Below are 23,488 nucleotides of genomic sequence, written 5' to 3'. Positions count from 1 at the left end.
CTGCGATCCAGCAGCATGAAATGTGACCAGGATCAGAGGGTCTTGGAGGAGCAGGACTGTAGGGTGGCAGACAGTACTGCTGCAAGCTAACAAACTGACTGCCTAGACTTTTCACATCTCCTTTTGACACAGGTCACTCAGGTCAGGATAGGGACCGTTCTGCTCAGCTGAAGTGCAATAAGGACCAAAGGGACCGAACATAAAGCAGACTTACACTTTGGTTGAACATGTCTGTCTCATGCCGCAGCTGTGTATATTGGCAAAGATGCTGCCGAATCATCTCCACCCTTTCAACTTCTAGTCTCTCAAGCTCCTGGACACGAAGGAAAACAAGTCCATATTTTTCTTGGAAGCTGAGCTTGAAGGCCCAGAGAAAGGATGACACACAAAAGGTTGCCAGTCAGTGCAGTTACAGATACTACCCCAGGGTCACGCTTTGGAGCTGAACTCTGTGGTTGCACATCCCTCTGATTTGCAGAGAATCTGAGACAGTAAGCAACAGAAGTCACTTCAGCCTGAGCCTAACGATAGGAAAGAAGGTTGAAACCTTTCCAAAACTGAGACAACCAAGGCAGAGACAGGAGCTACTGTCTTCAGGGACACTGCAGGCAAGAGGGAATCTCTTTCCAAAGCTTTGCAATCTTTCTTGCTAGCTCCAGAAGTTACAGCTATTCCTTGGGGAAATAGGAGACTGCGCTGGGGTGTATGGCGCAGAGGGCCTGACTGCCCTCGGTCTAACCAGACACCTCTAAGAGCATTTTTATCTGTTCACCAGATGATGAGCTGGGCCAAGTTTCCACCTCGCACACCTGGCAGTTAGCAGACCCCAGCAACGCTTTAGTCGAAAAGGCAGGTGATTTCTAACTCTCCTGACTTTCTCTGCCTCCCTCATCTCCTGGATTCTGATATTATACCCTAAAATCTACATTTGGTCCGTCCGTGTCTATCTGAGCAGTAGTAATGGAAGCAGCATACTATGGAAGTCTGCTTTTAAAAACAAATACTGTGATGGAGTTTGCTGTTCCACTAGAAAGCTCTGTATTCACAGAGACATCAATGGGGACAAATCTTAAAAAACCTGCTTGCAGAAGGCATTTCTGGTGTCCACTTACGGGGCATCACGGTGGAGTGCAACCTGCACATATACAAGTAGGCACGCTGCTACGCTGCCTTCCCTGTGCCACCTGCAATTTGTTAAACGTCTTTTGTGAAACAGATCCTTCATTAGAGCACAAAAGTCTCAGGTGGCAGACCATCTGCCTGGGGAGGAAGAAGGGCAAAGGAGCTTATGGTGTGGGCAGGACCGAAACAGACTGAGCTCCAATCACTGCTGCCGATTGATGTACTGCCCTTTCGGAGAAAAGGGCCAACTTTGAACTCAGGTTCCCTTCCTTAGGGCACAGATGCGCAGGACCAGAAGGCAGAATCCAGTGTGCTAGTGCTGGTAATCACGTCATACACAGAATGTGCACTGTATCTACACCAGAAACTTCAGGGAAGATGGCATACAAGGGAACACAAATCTTCGCACCTTGACTCTCTCAACTTTGTAGTGCATGTGAACTAATCTGTACCTGAACTGATCAGACGCAGACCGCTTTTCAATTTAGATTTTACATTCATGTATACCAAGGCTTGCCTTCAAATGCTTCTCAGCCTGAGTTTCACAACCGACAAACCTGCCGTGTGGGTTTGCAGGTTATGACTTCCCCCTTGAGCTATCGACTAGAGCACTTCTGAGTTGTACTTCTCCAGGAGCAAATATGCAGCTAACATATACCTGGCCATATCTGGACACAGTGTCACCGACGGTCAGTGGCACTTGCATCAGTGAGAAACCACCAGTGAAGGTGAGAGGAAAATCAGATCCCTTATGTACAGGAACAGCCAGCTTTTTCTCTCTTGTTCTGCTTTTGGGCAGACATCTGCCTCCTGGTTTTCCACTCACCCATCTGCCTTTATTTATTTACTGCAGTTTAAATATTGCAATATTGCACTGACACACTTCCAAATGCTGAGCAATTTATACCCTGCTTCTTATTAGGAGGAGTTTAAAGTTCTGTGTTTGTCCAATGAGAAAAAAGATATGCAAAAGACATTTTTATTTCCCACTTTTGAAAGCAATTGGCTGTTGTCCATAAGGGCGCTAAGGAATGACATGAGGGAGGAGGCCTAAAATCACAGTACAGGTATTTCAAGGAATACAGCACATCAAAGCTCTCTTTTGGCATCTTGGTGACTAATCCCAAAGGTATACACCCTTAGGTGAATACTGTGAGCTGTGTTATCTTCAGAGAAACAGAACAATAGGCAATTAAAGTATGCCTCTTCTGAGTTGGCAATTTTTGTGAAAAAATTGTAAAATCACAGAATATAAAAATTCATTAATGTATAAATGGACTCCGTGATTTATCACACTTTTTTCCATGTCTTCCGTGTGTATTCCTTCATCCTTCCTGGGGACAGTTCCAGCCTTCTGGCCCCTAAGCAGCCCTGAACTGGTGTAATGCTTTCTGCAACAGAACAATTATTTCTTCCTTCCCCTAATGATACGCCATTTTCTTAGAACTGAGAACTGGAAATACAATGTGAGATTTATCACCCAATTTTCCCCCATGTTTTGCACTGTAATTAGCTATGAATGATGAATGTTGGACGCTAGTACAATTCTGCAATGTTATACACGTGAGATGCTGCATAGAGTTACATACCAGAGTGGTAGTCACCATTTCCTCAAACCACTTGGACTGGGCTTGATTGTAAAGATCCACGCAGCGCATCAGGTCATCTCCTGAAAAAGTCAAGATAGCAACGCGTTAGTCCTCTCCAGCCAGCGTCATGAAGCTTAAAAGGAAACAGCAGTTCAGGTTTTGTAGAGCAGGTCCGGAGGGTTTGAAGGTCAGTCCAGGGGGAGCTGAAGGCAGTTCTGTTAAGTGGTGTTTGTGAGGTGCAACAAAATTTTAACAAAATGCCTGCACTCCATGTGTGGTAAAAGATAGGTGATTGGGGTGAGAAAGGATGAGGGGGAAAGAAGATTTTAAAAGGAAAATATGAACATTAAGCAGTATTTTACAAAATGCCCAGAACTATGAAAGCAAGTTACTTCAGTTAAAAAAATAAATGGTCATAGACAGAAAGCTGAAAAACATCTGAAAAATGAAAAACATCTGAAAAACATCAGAAAAATCTGAAAAACAAAATAATTACAATGGGAAATCTATACTAACGAGCTACAGGGTAGCACTCTGTAGGTGAGACTGCGTTCAAGAGGAGCCTGTTTAAAACGGGCACGAAGCGCCAGGCTTAAGCTGTCTGAGATCGAGGGATGCTTCTGTGCAACCTCAACCCAGCTGCACACTCATGCATTCTCCAGCCTCTGAAGATGCACGATTCCAGTCGAGCTCTGGCTTCCTCCTGTGTTCAGGGCACCGCGATTATTTCAGTTTTTCCCTTGTTGCAGGACTCTGCTCTGACAGAGAGGAAAAAGTGGTTGGAATGTCTCAGAGATTACTGCTTTCTGGCTAATAAATTCTCTTTCTTCTTTAAATGAGGCTAATGGTTTGATGCCTAGGTCCAGGGCTCAAATCGATCCTGTTCTGTTAGGTGCAAAAAGGTCTAAAGACATAAACCGAGGACAAAGAACAGGACTCCATAGACCAAACAAAGTGTCAAAGAAGTAAATGCAACTGGAAGCTTCTCATGGACTTAAAACCTGGGGTGGCAACCAAAGTGTACGAAGAAAAAAGCATTCAGGGCTGAAAGCTCAGCAATAAGCTTATCTACCCAGACAGGGGATGTCTAGTCTGACATGACAAGGCTGAACTAACGGCTCTGACACTCCACGAAACTCCTCAGGAACTATCTGGCTTGGGGTTATCCTCCACCCACCTGAGTGAATCTGAGCCACTGAACGGCCAGCAACATGAAAGCCACGAAACACAGAACAGTCCACGGGAGCACAAAGCAACGCCACGTGTCAGTAACCCGGGGGATCACAGAAGGGCCCTGGTCTAGAGCTCTCGTGTCCTACCGTCCACCTGCAGCTGGCCTCATTTCAGAGCCAGATCACTACATACTGCCGCTGCGCACGTGGCAAGCACCCCAGCTGGGCTGCAGGCGAGCACTACCGGCGGGGATGGGGCAGGTCCTGCCCTGCCAGGCACCGTAACAGCGGCACAAAGCGGGGCAGAGCGACAGGGAGACTCACACCAGACTCTGGGTTACTCTGATCTGATCTTCAGCTCTCCCTCACTTTTCAATAAATACCCGTTGCAAACCATTCCTGAGGACCCAAGAGAACACAGAGAGGCTGTGAATTTGCAGACTGATAAAGAGCATCTCTTGTGGAGCCTCCTGTTACTAACACGTAGCTTTTGTTTCTCCTCAAATGGTTGTCTATACACATGGTCACACTGCAAACGACTCTCCTCAGTCTCCTCAAAACCCAGACAGGCTATGCTGAAGTTTTATAAGACTCAGAACTATGAAGGACCACTCTGCCAAGGAATGGACCCATGAAGAGATGAAATATGGAAGCCCTAGTTAAACCATATTTTCAGCAAAGGATCAGCTTTGCAGATCTCAAGAAAGACAGTTCCTGATGGATCCTGTAGAAGTGGTTTGAGCCTCTGTAAAACATGCATAAGTCATACCAAGTAGCTGCATCCTCAGTACAGTTTAGCACACACTACCATATCCTCATTTTAATTACTGAGTAGCAGTGGAAAAATGACAAAAAGTTCACTTTCAAGGAAAAAGACAGTAACAGGAAGCATAACAGGCACCCACATATTTGTAGGTGACTGTGATTTAGGAAAGAACCAAGATAGGAACTATGATGTAAGGAGGAAACATCTTCAGCTTTGAATCTGACTTTGAAAGTTTCACAAACATTCAGTTATTTCATCACGCTTTCACAAAACAAAAGGACAATTCACCCTCCTTTTACTGTTCTCACCCCAGTTACCAAAATTACCATTTTGTGACATCTGAGTTGGAAAACTGGGCTCGTTTCTTCAGGGGATTTCATACCAAACAGATTTGTAGCACGGTTCACTTTGTAGCAATATTAGAAAAACCAATAAACACGTGGGTGGACGGGCAGTTGCACCCCATCTGGTTCCTCTTGTCCTGCGCTCGCCTCCCGCCACTGATGGACACAGGTACTCACCCGCCTGAGTGGACTTCCGTCTCGCCTTTTTAATTTCCTCTTCTGTCTTGTTGCTGAGCTTCACCTCTAGCTGCTGGGTTTTCATTTCCAGATCCTTCTGTCTCTCAGTCAAGGCTTTCCGGGCCTTGGAGTAATTAAAGAAGAGTCACATGTTTTAGAGGAAAAGAGCTGCCAGCTGCTTTCAGCCATCTATGACTCCTTCATACAAGTATCTGTAAGTAAGAAGTCAGGGACTCTGCATAAAACTGGGATTCAAGTTCTTAGGACACCATGTGGTATTCAAAGAAGTGTTCCACCACCATAGAGAAGTAGTCACCAACAAATCACAAAAGCATCTGAACTCTTCATAGGTTCTTAGAAAGGCACAGCACAAAAGGCATCACCAGACTTTCATATTTCTTAGTAACTTTCTCACTACTTCTGGAAGAAAGGGGAGATGGAGCCTCTTCCAAATGTCTTAATCAGCATCACCAAGATACCTCTTCTATTTGCGTTTCTTAGGATCTCAACTGTTGAAAGAATTTCAAGTATCTTACAGAATTTATTTTTAAGTACCTTCTGGATTCAATAAACACCTATCAGAAACTCTAGCAATAGGAACTTTTAAACTTACTTCAGAAAAACTAATTCAGGTTCATGATAACAGCAGTTCATACTGTAGAAATCAAGAACCTGAGACCTCATTAAAACTGATTATTAATTTTACTTCAACGTTCTTCAGGCTTTTAAAACATGATTTATCAGCATCATTACTGAGCTTCTACAGGCAAATTACTAAAATGTCTTAACAAATAAACGTTGTTACCATATACGCATGCTGCAACCTCATTTGCTGAGGTTGCCTAAACACATAAAATAAAAATAACTTGTCTCGCAGACTTGTTATAAAATAGGTCACATTTGTTCTTTATCCAGTTACAGTGTTAAAAACTGAATTTGGATGATTACATTTTGTTAGCACCTTGCAGTTTTCTACAGTCACACCAGCCTGCAAGTTACAATGCTCTTGAGGCATTACCTGAATTTTTTCAGTTTGCAGTTTTTAAGACCCTGTGCTTGGTTCGGCAGGTCGCAAGAGGGAGCTGCAAGAAAGCAATCTGGTGGGAAGCTGTGCGCTTCACCAGGCACACTGCAGACATGGCTTTTCCTTTTCTTTAGTCCTTGTTCTCAAGGCTATTCTAACTCGTTCTTTCCAATACCCCTACTGAGGACTGTGTGTCTGTGCAGATATGACTGTGAAGAACTCACCCTTTTGAAGAAAAACGCCTTCCCTGAGTATATATAGTCTAATAACCTTGTGTATCCTGCAACAATTCTGTCCCTGGGCAAACCTTCTCATGTGCACTCTGATCCTTAATGAAAGCCCAAAAAATCTGGGTTGACTAAACATGGCATGTTCCTTTCCGACTTACACCCAAGAGCAAACCGCATGAGGATACCATTTGGCATCAGCGTCGTGGCAGCCGAGGCATGGGCAACCCGTTTCCTGATAGCTGCTGACAAGAGAGCACTTTTTGTGGGTGTAACTCTCCCTAAAGCACAACTTCAGCCACCTACTGGATATTCAAGTTAAAACAGTCCCTGATACTAGTGTGCTGCTGCTGTTTGGATTTTTTCAGGTGAAGATGTTTGCCGTGAGGTGCAGAAAACAGGAATTGGGAGAGGGTTTGTGACTGGCCGTGCCGAGTTTGAGCTGCCTTCCTTAGCCATCTGCTTTTGGCCACTGCCCGAGAGGATACTGAGCCTCTGGCCTGACCCTGCTGCTATTCTAAGGCAAGGTTTTTTAAATTTTGAGGGCAATGCATTTGACTTCCAGATACACGCAAGCAAGGAGTATTTTCATCAAATGCATTAGAAATATGTTGTCCCAAGTTGGGAAGGGGAGCACAAAACAAAAAGCCAGTTCAGCAGTAATGTGTTAGCCCTGCCTGCAGCCCCCAGTTTCCCAAATCTCAGCAAACCACATCAGGGGCCTGGCAAAGTGTAACTAACAGCAGAAAGCACTCAGCAGAAATCTTTGTGGTTCTTTGCGGCAGAACAGAAACTTTTCAGAGGGCAGCCGCTTTTCTGTCCAAACCAGCACTCTCTCATAAACACTCCAGTTTGTCCTCTGCTCCCACCTTTTCAACAGCTGCATAGCGGCTGGCCAGATGCTTCCGTAAGTCTGCAATATGGTGGTCACACTTCTTCATGTCTTTCTTAAAGTTCTCTCTGAAGTTAAGGAGGGGCTTCTCTACCTCGCTCTGAAGCTGGTAATGAAACAAAGGAAGAAATGGCAATAATGAGAAGCTGGGCAGTAATTCCTAGCTCTTCTGCTAAGCAGAGCTCAGGACAGAGAGGAAACAATAAATATACTGCAGTCAAAGGCAATGTCATACAGCAACACCACTCTTCCTGAAGAGAACTCCGAGTGAAGCTACTGTAAACCTCAGCTCTTCACAGGACAGCTCTATTAAGGCAATATTCACTGAAGGGAGCAAAAGGACAGAAATCTTGTCGTCCTTTTTCCCGTTAAATCGTATCTCTCCTCTTACACGTAAGATCCAATGGCAGGCAATGGCCAGAGCTCTTCTTGAGGTGCTCTAATTCTGGCCTAACTGATGCAACTTGCTTAAAAAGAAGTACACAAACTAAAGCCACTAACCCTGACTGCAGTAAGGTGAGTCAGCAGACCGTGGTGACAAGTCTGCACTTCTTGTATAGTGAAGAGGCCCAGTAAGGGCACAATTTATTTATTTCTGACAAGTATGAGGGAGCCTAAAGAGAAGCCTGAGTATTTAGATAAAAATCTTTAAGAAGGGGCAAGAAACCACTGAAATTAACTCAGTAGAGATCCATCAAGATTGCACACGCGATTTCTCTCTCACAAGCAGGACCTGACAGTTGGTAATACACAACCCTGGTAGAGTTTGTACCATATTGCTCTTTGGCCCTCTGACAGACAGTTTTGGTATCTAGGGAATGTGCTCTGAAGGCATAGATATGTCACCTCCCCAGAAGCAACCAAATACTTCTTTTCTGTTGTCCCTCCTGTGAGGATGCTGGAAGCCGTCAATGCAGGTGAGTTGGGTCCATAATCATCTAACATGGCTCACAGTGGAGCAGTATCAGAGAGTCCCTGAAAGCAAGTATTTTCGGTTTTCCTCCAGTGCTATTTTAATGGAGAAGGAAACTTCATCCAAGCTCAGTACAATCTTTAAATGGAGAGAGGCTACAAAGACAGTCAAGGCCCTACAGCACACATCCAAGAGAGGTTAAACAAACCCAAGGCAGAGCTTGTTTAGGCAAATGAAGACTGGCACCATGATGATCCAATATGGCCTACAGCTATCTGACGATCAGGTACAAAGGTAACAAAGCCAAATTCTTCTTTGTAGGGCCAGGCAATGTCACAACAGATAACTGAGCTTTGGGAGGTTCGGCTTGAATGTAATAAAAAAAATAAATAAATTAAAAAAAAAAATCACCAGAATGGTAGCTGGGCACTGGAACAGGTTGACCAGAGAGGTCATGAAATCTCTGTCCTTAGAGATATTCAAGGCTCCGCTAGACAAAGATGTAGCTGACTTGATCCACTGGGGGTGATAGTCCTACTCTGACTGGGGGGTTTGGACTAGAAAATTATGGACAACATTTTTATGATAGTCTCATCAGGATGGCCCCAGGCAAGCTAATAAAGACCTGTTCACAATTCTGTGGTTGCGCATGGTTACACAAGCTCTCTCAAGAACCGAGGTACAAACCGATACCTGTGCCAGGAGCATTGTCAATGCTCAACGAAACAAGAACTGGAACAGAAAGAAGTTCAGGATGGCTTCAGTGAACTCCAGAGGCAATATATTACAATTGATAGAGATGTCTGTGTCCTATTGAGTCTGAAGTAGCTAAATAACCTACGTGCCCCTCAGACTGCTCTATTAATAAATGGATTAACCTGGGTAAACTACTCAACATGAGTCAATCATCCTCAGTGGAAGAAGTGGCAACCTGACACACATGACATAAGCAGACTTTGCTGTGAAAACCCTTATAAAAATCCCCAGAGCCAGGGACACACTGAACAGGAGGCCATTCACTGGTAGTTCCACTTGCCTAATAGAAAGCAAAGGTATTTGTTTATTTCACATGCTTTATAACAGGATGGGAAATTCTGAGATCCTCATAAAGATGGGAAACGCATCACCAGGAGGCTCAAAATGCAAACAAGGCAACTGCCTTCTCCAGTTTTGTGTTCGGGGAATCAAAGAGGTGGACTTCTCAGTGAAGGCAGTCATACTTTCTCAGCATCATTATCCTGCTTGAACTTCTGTCTTGCCGTATGGTACCAGAGGTACCATAAGCTATCAAAATAGAATCACATGTGAATGTCCCAGGCTTTTAAATGTTGCACTATAGCAGGCCATATTTATTCTTTTTTCTTTTTTTCTTTTTTTCCTAGAAGATCTTGCTAAAAGACTTTCAAATACATGCAACAGATGAAAAAAACTAAACTACTTTCCCAAGATAAAGAGATTTTAAACAGCAGTGTATACAGACAACTCTGATACCCATCACTGAATGGGTGAGATGTGACAAGGGACTTGAGATCTCAAGAAGTTTACTCAAATAACTTATGAGGTATAGGACAGAGACCCTGTATCTCTGCACCAGTATGGTAGAGACTTTGGCAGAAAGACAGAGGCATAGGGTTAATCATAGTATAAGATGATGGAGAAACTACACAGCTGAGTTATCAGAAACCACGCTTCAGAAATTCCTCTGATTTCACAAGTACTTATTTTTTGCTTGGCTCCATCAGCACCCTTTCCAGAATGGCTCGTAACACATCATCATATCCACGCTAGCCCACCACGACTTCAACTAGTGTAACACCTGTGTACCTTCTCTTCCAGCAGAATTCACCTCCTGGAGCTCAGTGAGGGACAATCAGATCGCTGGAGAAGAGGTTCAGTGCCATGGTGGCCTTCTTGAAGGATTCCTCGTGTGCATGTATCTACAGCTGCCATGCCAGTCTGTACAGGCATTAGTAGTGTAACTATTTATGTTCCAAGTGCCGCAAGAGTGCTGTCACCTTCTCTGATCTGTTCATGACCCCCAGTGTAACAGTGCCGTGATGGACTGTCACGGAAGTTGTTCAATGTCTTCATGGCTGGTATTTATGTCTGAATACTCTTGGTGTGCTCTGCACTGCACTGACTGCTTGTGCCGCTACTGACCAGTTTCATTTGACTATCAACGAGACATATAATCACCGCTTCTAAGAATAACTTCCCTGAAAGTAATAGCAATAATCGATATATTTAAAAACACATTCTGTTAATAAAAGAAAGCTGGAACTAGGAACTCCCAAAGCAGGTATGGAACAGTGGGGAGAGTTCAGAGAATGTTACAGGAGTTTCTGTGCAGGGTTTAAGGAAAAGCAAAATAATGAAAGAGCCCCTATATATCACCTGCCTACACGCACACACCGCTCCAGGGCACATTTCTTCATCTTGGAAAACAATACAGGAGGACAACAGGGAGCAAAAACTATTTTACTAATTACAGCTCTGAAATAGAAGTTTGAAGCAGAGCAGTGGGTTACCACGGCAGCGGCTGGTTGCCTGAGTAACCTCTGCATAATCGCTTACAAACAGTGCGGAGCTATAATTTTCCTCCAGAACATGGCTGTTGTGCTGAGATATTTGCCACTGTGTTGAACTTGATCACCCACAGAGGTTAAAATAATGTTAACAGGATGCAAGAGTATGTCACATGTGGTGGAAAAAAACCAGATAAATACCATAATTTGTACAAGAAATCTCCTTGGGAATCACTAGAGATAACATCAAGAAATAAGATGAAGTTCCCAGTCCACTTTTCAAAAAGGCTAATGATACAAAGAAGTCAGAGCCTTGGTTCTCTTCCTTCCAGACAGATACAGCAGATACTTGTTGAGAAGCCAAATATTATTTTTTATTTCTTCCTCTACAGAAGTAATCTGTACAAGCTCTAGGTAAATTTACTTGAACAGGCTGGAACTTAGAGTCCTAGGTGAATAACCTCTAGAATCAGTTTTCCTTCCTTTTTATGAAAAGTTCAGGCTAGATGTGTTTTAACTTTCTTATCGGGTAGATTAAATAAACTATGATTTTGGCAGGAAGAATGGACAGGGTTTCAATACCTCTCAATACGAAAGAGATATCGAGGTGCTGGAGCGAGCACAGAGGAGGGCAACGAAGCTGGTGAAGGGCCTAGAGAATAAATCTGATGAAGAGCGATTGAAGGAGCGGGGACTGTTTAGTCTGAGGAAGAGGAGACTGAGGGGAGACCTCATCACTTTCTATAACTACTTGAAAGGACATTGTAGAGAGGTTGGTGCTGGTCTCTTCTCACAGGTAATTAGCGATAGAACAAGTGGGAACGGCTTCAAGCTGCAACAGGGTAGGTTTAGGCTGGACATTAGGAAAAAATTCTTCCCAGAAAGAGTGGTCAGACACTGGAATAGGCTGCCCAGGGAGGTGGTGGAGTCACCATCCCTGAATGTGTTTAATTGACGTTCAGATGTGGTGTTGGGGGATATGGTGTAAGGGAGAACTTTGTAGAGTGGAGATGATGGTCGGACTCGATGATCCCAAGGGTCTTTTCCAACCTCAATGATTCTACGATTCTGTGATTCTAATAAGTTTGTTCACCAGCTTATTAATTCTTCTAAATTCGTACCATATGCAAGTGTACTTTCTCCACTAACAAGCACTGAAGGGAGATTCACGTCAATTACAGGGCAAAAATCTTTGCAGAAGGAAGAACTATTTACCTTAGAAGAAAATTTGAGATGAACCTCTGCTTCGTCAGCTAGACTCTTCTTTAGCTGAGCCCAAGCCTCTCCCAACGTGCTGAAAGAATACAGAGCGACAACGATCAATGCCCAGTCTTCTGCACATCCTCCCAGCGGGATATGTCAATCAGATATGATACAGTGCTTTTTACCACATCTTGCTCAGAAAAATCACGGAACAGTGATAGCAGAAATCCGAGAAGATAACCGATCTCTGTAACCAAGGCAGAATTATATTGGCACTATACGCAGCAGATCTTTGAAAACACTGTTCACAACAACCTCTAGTTATAGAGATGCCACAGTATCCATAAGCAAGATACTTCAGTCCCATAACAATTTTTCTCTTCTAATCCTTAAAATAAATCTTCATCAATGCAGTCTTCCATTGCCTCTTCTACTTTACACTGTACTTTTGGCGAATGGATTATTCTACTTCTCCTCAGAGAAGCTTTTCAGTATTTGAAAATTACTCCATCCTCAAAACTACACCGTCTCCCAGCAGAGGTCTTCCAGTTGCTAAACTGGTAACAGATTATTTCATATCAGACACTCTTTCTTCCACATATCTCAGTGTGGTTGCTTTTTTAGACAACAGCGTGAAGTTGTTGATGAATAAGCTTGTGATTCACTACAGGCAGATCCTCTCCCACAAACTGTTATGTAACTGTATCTTTCACGTCCTGTGAAAGTATAAAACCTGATACTTTGTCCTCATTGAAATGCATCTTAGTTTTTTTCAGTAATTTCTCTACTTTTAACAAAATAATTCTGACCCGCAGTCTTTTTCTTCAAATTGTATGTACCATCCCTCCTAGCTTTGTCTCATCTCTGATGACAGCAAACCCGTTATTTATTCTATCACAGGTCACCAGCACATTGAAAAAAATCTGGACTCGGGACAAACGAACCTTATGGGATCTCACCCCATAGCTACTTTCTGCACTTTATTTTTTTGTAAGAAGTGGGCATGATTTCTTATGTAGTTTTGCACCTCAGGCTTTATTTAGGCCACATTTCTCTTGCTTGTTGCAAGAACCTCCCATTGCAAAAAGCTGTATTAAATGAAGAGCTACGATGCTGACTTCTGTTATTCCATCCCTGGAGGAATTTAGGTTGGTTTGACATTGTGTGTTCTGTATGCATCCACAATAACTGCTCATCACTTTAGTTCTCCGCTAAGCGCTTCTAGAAAGCTTGATGGTTTATTCTACCACTTTGCAGAGGTTAAATAAAACTGAGTGATCTACAATTTTCTGGCTCCTTCTCTCCCCCACCACCTTTTCAAATAGTTCTATTTGCCCCTTCCTGATAGCCTGAAAAATTACCTGTCATCTGCAATTTCAAAATAACGACCTGGAATCTCTGATGTTGCTCCAATGAGTTGAGTTGTCAAGTATGGTGTTCATCACAGCTAAACGACCTGAGACCTAAATGTTCCCAACTCTTCTCCTTCCCTAGACCCTGAGGTCCCCTCCCACTGTCCAGTTCTCACTGGCACTAAATATTTTATCTAATCTATTTACATAAAGAAGGCATTTCAGCCTGCTAAGCATATTCTGCATCTCTTACCCAGCTACAATGACTTAAATGACCGTGTGTTTTATCACCTTCTGTGTACGTGCAGCAGCACTGTACTCACAGCAACTTGGACAGAACCATTCCGATACCACAAATCAGTCCCATCTCGACACCCTTGTGTCCCACTCGCATAACATGATCGTGGGTCCTCTTAACCACCAGCAGAGGGCAGAGGACCCTGGAGGGGACAGCCGATACTTTGCGTCAATTCCACAGACTGATGGACAGCAAAGCTGGAAAATGCTCTTTGGAGTATGAAACCAGCAGTGGTAACTGGTGTGTTCACAGAGCAGCTCACGGGGTGCCCTGACTCACACCTTCTCAGGAACAAGAGGAAGACCATAGCAAATGCTTACTTTGACTTTGATAGGCTGCAGTCCTACTTTTGGCTGCACCAAATCCTCCTGTTGGCTGTTCTTCCTCCCTCACTTTTTTAAACGGAATTTTTCCCTTTCCTGGGCCTCACCAATTCCCAGGATCCTCTCACTATCCTCTTCCTGGCCCTATCCAGTTTGGCTACCACAGCACCAGGATGAGAAATTCCAGCAGGACCTCCTTCCTTTCCCTCACTTTGGCACCCTTCCAGGCAGAGCACCACCGGCAGTGTTCCTAGCTCCCTTCACTCTGCTCCGTGTCCCTTTCAGTTCCCTACTTCAACATTTTTTATGCTTCTTTCCTCATTCCTTCTCATTTCCTCTACTCTCCCCTAGTTTCCTCCACCTTCATTTTTCCAGGCATTCCCCCGTTCGCCTACCGGTGGTAGAAGAAAGTGGGAGGAGGATGTGGAAGAAAGTGGTTTTAGCTTTGCTAGCAGCAAAGCTTTCCAGGGGAAAGAAGAACAGAAATCATCATTGATGCAGGTGCTTACAGAGCTGCAATTTCTGTCCTTGCCTGCTGAAAGCTGAGCAAACACCTTGTGGAGCTTCACTACCAGTAGAAACACACTGTGTCGGAACTAGGGTGAGGACAGTCATTTCCAACCTCGGCTTCCAGTGCTTAGAGGGTTTCTGTCTTTGCATTACTACTGATTAATTGCAATCCAGTCTGAAGTGCATTGCCTAATACCTTCCTAACTTCCAAAGTGTGAACATGTTGCATATAAGGGACAACCTGTTGCTTTTCTTGGAGGGCCAGGCCCATGATGAGAAGACATCCTCCCTCTATCTGTGCTGCTCCAATTCTACTGGCCTGATCTTCTGGATCTACTTTCAGCAGTATATGTTCCATATATTCTTCCATATTCAAAGTAATTTAGTATTTATACATGCTAATCCCTAAAGGAACTAGCGCTGGCTGGAACAAGGACAGCATAAACACACTATTGGAAATAACACACATATTTTATACACATATTCCTAAAAATTTACCATGAAGGTCTTCAAAAGAAAAATACTCCAAAGCAATTCTATCTTCCCTAACACACCATTGGGGTGCTTCCCTAACACTCTCAGGGTGCTAAGCTAAATAAACCTCTACTCAACGGGAGAGCTCAGGAAAAATACCTGTACCTGTATGGGAGGAATGCCTTTTATGTTAAAATGCCTTCTGAAAATGCACAGAGACACACTTACCCTTCTTCCTGAGCAGCCAACGAATTCTGAGACAGTTTGGACAGGTTCTTAGCATATTCTTCCTCAATCTTTATCCTACACTCACACACAAACACATAGGGAAAATAAAAAGACAGTGATAAATAAGCTTTAAGGCAGAATCCCACACACATAATTTAAAGAAATTCTCTGCATTTTAACAGATCTTGCCACAGGAATTTTCCTTTCAGTCTCCAGGGCTTGGCAGCACCAGTTTCAGGATCCATCGCTCCCCTCCATATGCTAAAAATGCAGCGGCAAGAGCAGGGATATATGCAGGACAGCATGTGCGATAAAATTAGAAGAAAAAGCTACAGTTCTGGAGAGCAAATAACAAGGACAAAGTGTTTCTACTGTGCAGCATGGACTGTCTGCAAAACTGGGCTCACTTGAGAAGCAAGTGTTTCAGTCTGCTGCTAAACATGAGGCCGCACATCCTTGAAGCAAAGATGAAGGAATGCAGCGATACACGCGAAACCCAAATGAGGTTTGGGGTGCCGGACCTTTCCTAGTGACACTGAATGCTTCCTGCTCCCCGTTACAGGTGACAAAGCTGGTGAAGATATGGCAGGGGCTTCTGTCCCTGACACATGGTGGTGCAGCCCCTGCCCTTCGCCCACCCCACCGACTGCCCTGTCCGCCTCTCTGTTCACTCAACAGCACCATGCCAGGAACAGGATCTGAGCTTGCCAGTGGTGGGGGTGCAGCAGAGGGAAGCTGTTGGCACACAACCACTACGGGAATCGCTGCAGGGAGAAGAACAAGGGCAGCTGCAGAGCAAGGGGACAAGGGTAAATACTGATTGCGCAGCGGGGAGGGAAGGAGCAACTGTTGGTTCAGAGGTGACGTGCATCATGCCTGCAACCCACTTCTGTCTCCCCTGAGTTCTCCTAGCAAAACACTTGCAAAGTATTCATGATCCCAACTAGGGCAAACGACTGGCTATTCGCTAGTTTTCAAACCAGCTTGCTCAATAGAGCTTCTCTGGGAGAGAGATGAGTGGCACCTAGGTGGAGCAACTCCTGATTCTGTGCTAACTATGTACAAGCAGGGGAAAATACTGGTTTCAAATCCATTTCCTTCCAGTGAGAAGACAGAAAGTAGGATATTTTTGGCACACCTACCTGCCGTAGCTAGTTGAGCAAGCGCTGTTAAGCATGGCACATTTGAGACAAAAGGGGTCCCTTGAGCCTTGCTAAGAGCAGTCGGATGTTCTGGGCTACTGAAAATACGATCTGGATGTCACTGTGGGATGCAGCTGGCTGAGGCCCAAGGTGATACCCAGCTTGCTACGGCACAGTACCTCGCCGGCGTAGGGGTCCTCTTCTTCCCCCTCCCAGGAGAACAAAACCAGCCAGCTCCCCACGCCTGCTGCAGCAAGACGACCAAATACAGCCGTCGGGCACCAAAGGCTACACTATGGTTAGGACCTCACTATGAAAAGGGCTTTATCCAGGCACGTTTCACCTGACCCACTTTAAACACCTACTTTAGGATGAGGCTAATCTTGTCTCCGAAGTGACAATTTCTGTGGACTGGAAAGGGAGCATATATCAACTATAATAAAGATGCAAATGTCTAAACATAGCTTATATAAATACCTAAGTGTCCAGCCCAGAGCCAGGGCTCACTGCTTTTGCCTCAGTTACCAGGAGTTCCCAACCAAAGCTCTAGTCTACGTCCTTCACAATGCAACTTTCTTCCTGCTGGATTTTGGCTTAAGGATGCCTTTGAGTGATTTACTTGGGGATGCTAGATGTGCAAAGGTGCTAGCTGGTCTGCTGACTGTTCTAAGCTGCCCATACAGACAGACCCTCACAGAATCCATGTCTTGGTCCTTCATCTCACAAGCAGAGATAACCCTCTTCCATCACAAAGGCTGGCTGCGAAAATAATGAATTTAAAACCCCGTGAAGTTCTTCCTTCATACTGCTGTACCTGGGCAAGCATTGAACACAACAAGACAAAAGGAAGCCACATAATTTTCACAATCACAAATAAGACACACTATGTCTGCTGCCATCAGCGCCTGTCCTAAGCGTGGCACCCTACATACAAAGCCATTGGGAGTGCTCCTCACCGGTCCCAGCCTTGTCCCAGGCTCTGGGATTTCAAATGTCGCTTGTACTGCAGGTGGACTGCACTACTAATAGGGCAGACCGGCTGGCAAGGAGGACTAACAATAAAAAATAACAATAAAAAGGTGAATTGTTCATTGCTTAAGAGCCCCATTTACAAGACATAAATTGTTCCACCCCAGTCTGGCGTCCTGTTGCCATCTGTGGCCAAAACACCTTGAACACTTCAAAAGAGGCTAAAAACCAAGATGAAGATATACCTCAAAAAGGGAAAAAAATATGCCTCGTGGCCTTGGCCGATATAAACACCCTGCAAACTCTGGATTGTGGTGACTATGAAACATCAATGCACCAGTACACAGTACTCCTGAGCCTCGTGAGCCTACCTCCAAAAATCCACACGACTGTTTCGCAATTACTCCAGCTTCACACCAAAACCCCTAAGTTTCTTGCTTCCACTAACTTCTTTGAAAACTTTCAGAATTTCACTCCCTGTGTAGTCAGAAGCATTACAGATTATAAGTGCATTTTGACCCATACTGTCTTGACATTATTAGTTCTTGTTGCTCTTTGGATGCTTATTTTCTGCTCTCTTATGCCCTTTTTTTGAAATAAAGTACTTTGTGTGCCCACACTCAAATAGTTTCAGTCACACCATGTTACAATGGATAAAAAAAACTAGAGAGCCACAAAGGGAGGCAAAGATGATCTGATGTGACTACCATGCATGAAGAAACTAAATAGATTAAGACAACGTGGGGAACAGAGAAAAGGTGATAGAAGATATCTGACAGAGATCTACACAACCGTCACTGCGTAATCACAGTGACTATCAGTCATTTTACACTGTTTCTCCAGATTAGGAGGCAACAATGAAATTATCAAACAACAGAAGCATAATTATTTTTCCTGTAGTTCATAAATTGCAGAAGTCTTCTACAGATTGTTGCGATGCTCAAAAATGTAAAAAGGCTCAAAAGGATTAGACAAAAAGTAGAAGATGTTTACAAGTACCTGCCAAACGTGGCAGACCTAAGGCAAACTCTGGCCCTGGAAATCCCCAGACTTCTGATTATTGGAAGCTGGGAGGGCAGAGACCCTCACGCTCTTTTCCTCTTACACACCCAGTACTGCCATGGTCAGATTAAAGTCAACGGGCTAGACAGACCTCCATCAGACTCACTACAGCCATCCTCCTGCTTGCATTTCTTTTCATAATCTGCTATTTACTTTAAATTGTCTAAGCATAGCCCAGCTCAATTAAAAATGAGTGGCCGATAGCCTAAGACAGTGTTCCTTTGCTAATAAAAACACTACTTATACTCCAAGAGACTGATACTATTCAGGGCATCTGCAGATTTTCTTGGCCATTTTGCAGTACTTACTTGAATGCCAATGCTAAACCATATTTTCATTTTTGATTTAAAGTAATTCTTTCTGTCTTTCACACCCACACCCCTGATCGTTCAGTTCAGACCTTTTCCTCCCTTTCTTGAGGTCTGTCTTATTGAAATTCAAAGTCTGTATTATAACCCTACCTTTGTCAACAAGAACTGAATAAACACATAATTGGTCAAAGTATTTAAAAGTAACTCCTCTAAAAGCATCGACTTGATAAACTAAGTTTCAGTTAGCATTGCCTCTCATTGGTTATTTGATCAAGAAATCTCGTTAGGGCGTCTGAGCCCAGCTTCCTATTTAAAGCTATTTTTATTAGCTGCCCAAACCTCACCTCCAGAACACTGGTTGTACAGATGGAGAGAATTTTTCTGGACATGAAAGCCCCTAGTTAAATATGGTCTCATATTCCTTGAGCCACCTGATGGTCATCGTGAAAATCTTATCAGTGCTTTTTCCCTCTTAGCTGGGAATGTAAAGGTTCCCCTGATGGCCTGAGCTTTGTTTCCATGAGTAACCTCCCGAGATCAACACCGTCCCCTTCCTTTTCCACACAGAGCAATCCTGAATAGTTTGTTCCAAACAGAAGAAAAATATATTCACCTTTTTATAACTCCCATCTAGATCCTCTTTACATTCAATTCCACACCTTCTTTGTTACAGCACACGGTGATTTTTTTCTGTCTTTGCTTCTATAACATGCCTACTTCTTCCGCTACTGACGACACAAACATGTCTCTTCCCAGTGTCAGAGCAGCTCTCTCCTCGCCCTCTCTCATTTCATGCCAGCTTTCCCTCTTGAATGGTCCTTTCTTTGTCAAAAGAACTGTCAAATTTCATTATATATTACTTTCTTTGGAGCAGCTTTCCTCCTCTTTTCCCTGGCCAAGGCTATCACAATTCTGCTTGCCTTCTCCTCATCTTCTATCGTAGCAAGTTTATTTCTCAACTGTGTTTTTTCTTTGGCAGCTGGTCCTTTCTTCTACCTGGATCCTCTGGTGACATGTCACATTTTTCATGGATCACAGAGGCAACTGTCTCTTGGGCTGTCTTACATCGAAGGCATTAGGCTTCGATGGATGCTAGGATGCCGGGATGCTAGGCACACGGGGATGCTAGGCACTCTGAACCTCCTGTATCAGACCATCTTTATTGCCTGTGTTGCACTTTGCATTTCTCCACTGCTGCCACATCCCGAACACAAAAAAAAAAAAAAAAAAAAGATGAGAGGGAGAAAGAAAACAAACCACAAATGAAATCAACTATCTGCAAGTTCTGCCCAATCGAGCTGCCCCCCAAATGCCAACACAGGTGCCTGTTTGTTGCCCTGTTTATTGCTTCCACCACTACTGATTTACATCACCACAGCCATGCTGTGTCCGCCGCAGGAAGGCAGTAACAATTCAGAAGCAAGCACACCGACATAGACGCAGTAACAGAGAAGAGCAGCTCCTTCAACTGGTGCAATTGCGTCCAGGAGAGAACATCCATCGGTGTGCTCTGCCCTCCTCCTGGGAGCAAACACTGCTTGCTCCCTATGGGCTGTTCTCAAGTTTTGAGAGACATTCTCAAGATGATCTACACTGGCTTGGACACACGACAAGCGATTTCAAATAACAGTGACACTACTTCTGAGTAATGATGTCACGTCATCTCCTGTACGTGGTTGAACTATCTCTATCAACTGCTTGTTTGGTGCTCAGTGCACTTCCCATGTCAGCAGAGCAACAGACCATTAATAGCATTCTGGCATTTTCTGGTAGCTTATCTGCCAGAGGTAGATACCTGCCTTTATGATGTGGGGCTCACTCTAAATATCTGCATGTGTAGTTTAGCTCCCTAATCAGCTTAAGTCCCATGTGATGTCTTTTTACATCTTCCTCTAGGAAACGGTGCACATGCTCCATGTGAACAAACTGCTTCTCTATTTTTCAGACAAAATATTTCCATTCTAAGTATCATCTCTGCTCTGTTTTTTCCACGTCCATGTTTTCTTCTTGAATCTGCAGCTTAAAACCTTCTTGGTTCCCTCTATCTAAACAGACAGCTTGTGTGCAGTCCAACTGAGACCGGCACAGCAGGAGAGACGAGTGAGAGCTGGAGAAGACTGGAGAGCGTGGATGGGCATTAAAGAAATATTAAATGTTCTTTAAGAATTGGTAGCATTTCTTTTACGCAGTTTAACCTACGTCATTAATGTACCAAAGGAATATCTAAATTATGAAAAAAAATATATTTCCATAAATAGTTAATTTGATAGCAAAGTGCTAATTACCTTTCTCGAACAAACTCTGCCATTTCTTTCTGCATTTGTTTCCCTTTCAGTTGCTTTTGAAGAAGAATTTCAAATCCCGACACTGTATTGTTCCCTTGCGAATCCTTCTTGTCAGCCTGAAAGGAAAAAGGAAGTTCAACAAAAAGAGATGGGGATCAAAACCACAGACACACCGTTTCCAGCGGCAGTTGCCCAAAGAGTTCGAGCAACAGGCAGCAGTGGTGTCTGAAGAGCCCTCTGAGAACAGCTTGTCGTCACAGCGCCTTCTCAGAGGAATCGTCCAACACTTTCTCTTTCCCCCTCCTCTTATTCCCTTTTTTAATTAAAAAAAGAAGTTTTACAGTTATTTTTAGCTAGCATAAGACTGCCAAAGCCATGGCCTTTCATACCTGATAACAGCCCTGGGCTGGCTTCGGCAAGCGTGAGCCCTGCTGGCTCACCCTGCAGAGAGAAGAGGGGATCCTGGAGCCAGCAGGGAACTGCTGGGGGAGAGGGGAGGACACTGCTGCTCCTCCCAGGGCTTACACAGCCCTAAACGACTTTAATAGACTGTCAAGTGCAACCCTGATCTGCACTCAGAAAAATACAGCCAGTTTGCACAGATCTGCTGTAAAGCAGGGTAAAACAACGACGTGTTCTATAGGTTACCACCATACGTCCCATCTTTCACCATTTGTTCCCCACACAACCCTTTCCACCCTTTGCTCCACTGACTTCAGGGTTGCTACAAGGACTAACACAGTCTTCTCTCTGCTCTTTTCTCTCTCCTCTCTCTGCTTTTTTTCCTACCCTCTTCCAACAAACAGGCCCAGAGAACACTTCCCTGATGACTACAGGTTTTGTTCCAGTACCCTGGGTGCTGCACATTCACACAGAGAAAAAGGGCACATTAATCAAAGTGTGAGGCTTGCAGGACACTATGCCGGGCACCAGGCAGCGGAGACAACAGGAGTGAAGTTGATCGAAGAAGGAGGGTGGACCACAAGGCCGAACAAGAGGAAAGTCCTGGGAGCAGAGCTACAGGAGGATAAAAGTCTGCAGAAGAAAAGTAACTTTAAGTGGAATTTCACTAAGAGCAAGATGTGACCAAACCCAAGGAGCCAAGCGCTGGCCAAGCCTAAATGAAAAGAACCAAGTAGGGCAGTGATTTCTGTAAGACACATGCAAAAAATAAGCCCATACGCTATCAACAATGTATTGCTTATTGGGATCAGAAGACTGGAAGAAACTAAGGAACTTTGATGGTTTGGTAACGTGACCATTTACAAGCATGTCAGTGTATTTTAGCAAGTTACTGCCATTAGTCCTCACACCAACGCTAAGCACACACACGGGGAAGTGCTGCTGTGCCTCCAAGAGCTAGACTTTTTCATAAGTGAAACACTTTTTAAAATGGAAACGTTTCAATAACTGAAAACACATGTAAAATTCATAAAATCTTCATTGTTGATGTAATATTCCCCCCACCCCTCAATAAACAGTTTTCCAGTGGAAGATTTTTTCTGTTGTCTCCATGCTTGAAGGACTACTGTATCATTTTAATCTGATTCAGGATCCTGAAGGTGGAGCTAGGCACGAGAGGGCACACACAGAAAGACAACCACCGGAGACTTTCTGTGCTGAAGAGTACGTAAAACTACTCAATTTAAGAGCTACTAATGGGCCTGTCCTTCACAAACCTCATCCTTTAAAAAAGTCATTTATCATCTGGCCTCCAGAATGGGAGTGAGTTTTACAGTTTAGCACAAAGTTTGTTAACAATCTGCTTGTTTTCAATGCGATATCCCCAGCTTCCCTGTGCATCCCTAGCTGTCATGCTCTGGAAAACACTGAAATAATATTCCCTGCCAGCCACCTCACTATCCCCCGTCCTGTTGCAGAGTCCTTTTGGCTGAGGTATTTTCAGATGTGTAGTTTGTCCTACATCCTCCCCATTTCTTGACCAAAACCATCTCCTGAGAGATGGACCTCGCCTTTCTGGACACTCTTCTGATAACCGCCCACATCTCAGATGGGTTAGATGGTTTCCACCTGATCTTCACTGGCCTCCTCAGCCTCCCTGGTGCTGCCCTAATGCACTGCATTTCAGCCCACATTCTCCTTTAACTTGTACCAAAAATCAAGCTGTTTGTTCCACTTTTTCAGAAGCTCAGGAGCTGCAATATGGCATGTGGCTGGCTGCCTACTTACCCAGAAATAATCACAGTAGCTCCACTCTGAAGGTTTCAGCAACTGCTGCTCTGGCATTACGTCAGGATGGGGGAAAGTCACACAATTTATCTGTAAAAAAAGGCAAAAGAGAGTTAGAAGGTAATGAAATGTAGCTGCTGATGAGAAATATGCAAATGAAAGGTCATATATACACGCTTCCAATCAGAAAATCCACAGTGAATGCATGTCACTGAAGAAAAATTGGTTGTTGCATGGAAAGAGCAGCTAAGATTCCCAGAGAGGAACTCCGAGCAAGCAGGAGTGTCGGCTCAGAGGAAAATAAACTACCCATTTCACATGAGGAAAACCTGCTTGATTTGGAAAGTGCCATACAGGGAGTTCTCCTAGATCCCTAACAAACTGTGGTAA

At 44.0% G+C, this 23,488-nt stretch overlaps 1 protein-coding gene across 7 annotated transcripts in view; it reads right to left on the bottom strand.

The window, feature by feature from the left end:
- GAS7 (growth arrest specific 7) overlaps positions 1–23,488 on the bottom strand; it is a 160,143-nt gene that overhangs the window by 60,107 nt on the left and 76,548 nt on the right. For 3 of the 7 annotated variants that reach the window (XM_063352123.1, XM_063352128.1, XM_063352124.1), the window contains exons 6-13: positions 23,099–23,188; positions 20,909–21,024; positions 15,140–15,214; positions 11,967–12,045; positions 7,291–7,419; positions 5,171–5,294; positions 2,712–2,791; positions 215–358 (exon numbers count right to left, since the gene is read on the bottom strand). In XM_063352123.1, the coding sequence (XP_063208193.1) occupies positions 215–358; positions 2,712–2,791; positions 5,171–5,294; positions 7,291–7,419; positions 11,967–12,045; positions 15,140–15,214; positions 20,909–21,024; positions 23,099–23,188 (837 nt within the window). The remainder of the gene's footprint in view (positions 1–214; positions 359–2,711; positions 2,792–5,170; positions 5,295–7,290; positions 7,420–11,966; positions 12,046–15,139; positions 15,215–20,908; positions 21,025–23,098; positions 23,189–23,488) is intronic. The other 4 variants (XM_063352125.1, XM_063352130.1, XM_063352127.1 and 1 more) reach the window with 2 other exon arrangements.

Source organism: Chroicocephalus ridibundus, chromosome 14 (genome assembly GCF_963924245.1).
Source record: "Chroicocephalus ridibundus chromosome 14, bChrRid1.1, whole genome shotgun sequence".
Classification (NCBI taxonomy): domain Eukaryota; kingdom Metazoa; phylum Chordata; class Aves; order Charadriiformes; family Laridae; genus Chroicocephalus; species Chroicocephalus ridibundus.
The sequence above is the reverse complement of the archived record's forward strand: the minus strand, read 5'-3'. Positions and strand labels throughout refer to the sequence as shown.